The 2,021-nt window shown below is 49.0% G+C and overlaps 1 protein-coding gene across 1 annotated transcript; it reads right to left on the bottom strand.

Moving 5' to 3' along the window:
- Positions 1 to 255: 255 nt before the first annotated feature.
- On the bottom strand, positions 256 to 1,092 carry LOC147635303 (RNA-binding protein 1-like). The gene is made up of 2 exons (XM_086802251.1): positions 753 to 1,092; positions 256 to 684 (listed from the first exon to the last, which is right to left on the bottom strand). Exons 1-2 carry the CDS (start codon positions 1,002 to 1,004, stop codon positions 256 to 258), a joined length of 681 nt encoding a protein of 226 aa, XP_086658377.1. The 5' UTR covers positions 1,005 to 1,092.
- Positions 1,093 to 2,021: the final 929 nt, after the last annotated feature.

Here is a 2,021-nt window from a genome sequence, read left to right as displayed (position 1 = left end):
TCATGTGTTTCATACCCTACTAGCTTGCCACTCATAGACCATTCTGATGTCAAGTAAACTCTTAGGATCAAAGCCTGAAGACAGAGTTCAATGTTTATTCTCACCCTAGCTCCAAGCATGTTTACCCTAAACAGCCTGCATTGTGAGCCTCACAGGGCTACACTTTAGATTAGCTTGCCACTCATAGACCATTCTGATGTCAAGTAAACTCTTAGGATCAAAGCCTGAAGACAGAGTTCAATGTTTATTCTCACCCTAGCTCCAAGCATGTTTACCCTTAACAGCCTGCATTGTGAGCCTCACAAGGCTACACTTTAGGCTTCTAACATCATTCATTTGTGTAATCATCACCCAGCTCATCAATTTCCAAGAGGGATTCTGATGCATACCTTGCAAAGCCTCCAATGCAATAGCAGCACATCTCGAATCTGTAAATTCTACAAAGCACAAGACAAACGTATCTCCTCCCAGCCGCCTTGACTCTTTGTGCACAAGGCGAACTTCCTTAAACCCAAGGAAAGGGCGAAAAACATGAGCTGCTTCCCTGCGAGAGCAGTCAGATGGAAGCCCTTCATCTGGTGAAACATCTGGTGGCAGAAGACCAGGGCCCCTTAATCGTGCTCCTTGACTATCTTGCCTTGGAAGGTAATCAGATCTCCCTCCATTTACACCAACATTGACACCCTTCATCATGCTGGTATCCAGACCCAGCAACCTGCCACCCTGTCCCATCATGCTAGGATCCTCCAGACCAGACCCAATACATCTGCACCAGTCATACCACCCGAAGCATATGCCACCTCGCTTCTTTTGTAGTCGGTACCGAAATCGAGGGGTTCCGGATCTCTCCATGGCATGCGCCCATCTCGTTCATCATAACGAACCTCTCCACGACCATAACTGGCTGCTCCAGGTAAAGGGAGCTCATCGTAATCCGCTCTCGGGCGTTTCGCATGGATTTGTCTAGGAGCCATCATGTCAGAGTAGCGCCAGTAGTCCGCCATAGCCAAACAGTTCTGGGAGATCAGCCTGTAGACGAAACCCTAGCTTCGACTTACGCGGACGAAGCTACGTGCTCAAGATTTCCGTTTTAGGCTATTGTTGCTGTTGCGCAGGCTGCTTTCTATCCTCACCTTGCTTTTATTTCTTCAAACCAGAAACACAGAGTTCCTTCGTATGGAGACGGATAGATTGTTGCTGTTGCGCAGGCTTCTCTCTATCCTCACCTTGCTTTTTTTTTCTTCAAACCAGAAACACAGAGTTCCTTCGTATGGAGACGGATAGACTTTGACCTGTGGAGATCTCTAGGTTCACGTAGAACCATAGCTCTGATACCATGTTAGAGATGGAGGCGATAGCATGATAGAGATGAGAGAGAAGCACACGAGACACAATATTGAATCCCCAAAGTGTGTGGAATACACACAATAGATGAGTATATATAGAGGAGATCCTAGGGCTATATATAGAGACATTCTATATATAGCCAACAGGTGGATGGGAGCCTTTACACAATTGGAGATCCTCATTGCTGTCAGAGCTTGCACTGAGGATGGCAGTTGCCTCTACTATGAGATTTAGGATGAGGACAGACTCCAGAGAGTGGAGGTGGAGTCGCCTTTGGTTGCAGAGTGCACCTTTCAGAGGATTTGGGTAGTGGCCGCCGCTTCTCGAAAGTGGTATATTGACCCCGACCCTGCTAATGTGCTCTCGGATTGGCGCATATGGGCATATGCAGCGCGCCCCTTGGCCCGGCTACAGTGGGACCCCGGGGAGTACGAGTGGTATGATCCTTATGCATCCCTTGAGGCCACAGAGATTACCTTTTTCCAGTATACTGTTCGGCTGGGGCGGCATATTTTGACGGTGAGGAGGATGGTCTCTCTAGCAGCAGTGGGGCATTGGCGGCAGGAGTTCCTGGAGGATTTTTGGGCTCGGCTCTGGGCTAGTCGACAGGCCCGCAGGATCTCGACTTTTCAGGCTGGTCGCCCACAGGGGCTCAGCAATTGGCACTTGGCTTG

Source organism: Cibotium barometz, chromosome 9 (assembly GCF_041138505.1).
Source record: "Cibotium barometz isolate CiBa-2024 chromosome 9, ASM4113850v1, whole genome shotgun sequence".
Taxonomy (NCBI): domain Eukaryota; kingdom Viridiplantae; phylum Streptophyta; class Polypodiopsida; order Cyatheales; family Cibotiaceae; genus Cibotium; species Cibotium barometz.
Note: the sequence above shows the minus strand (reverse complement) of the source record. Positions and strands in the feature narration are given on the sequence as shown.

Bases quoted from the DNA above. Each gene is read 5' to 3' on its own strand.
- LOC147635303 (XM_086802251.1), bottom strand. From the start codon at position 1,004: ATGGCGGACTACTGGCGCTACTCTGACATGATGGCTCCTAGACAAATC. The intron at 685-752 runs GTCTGGAGGATC...AGCATGATGAAG, and splicing joins GTGCAGATGTATTGGGTCTG to GGTGTCAATGTTGGTGTAAA.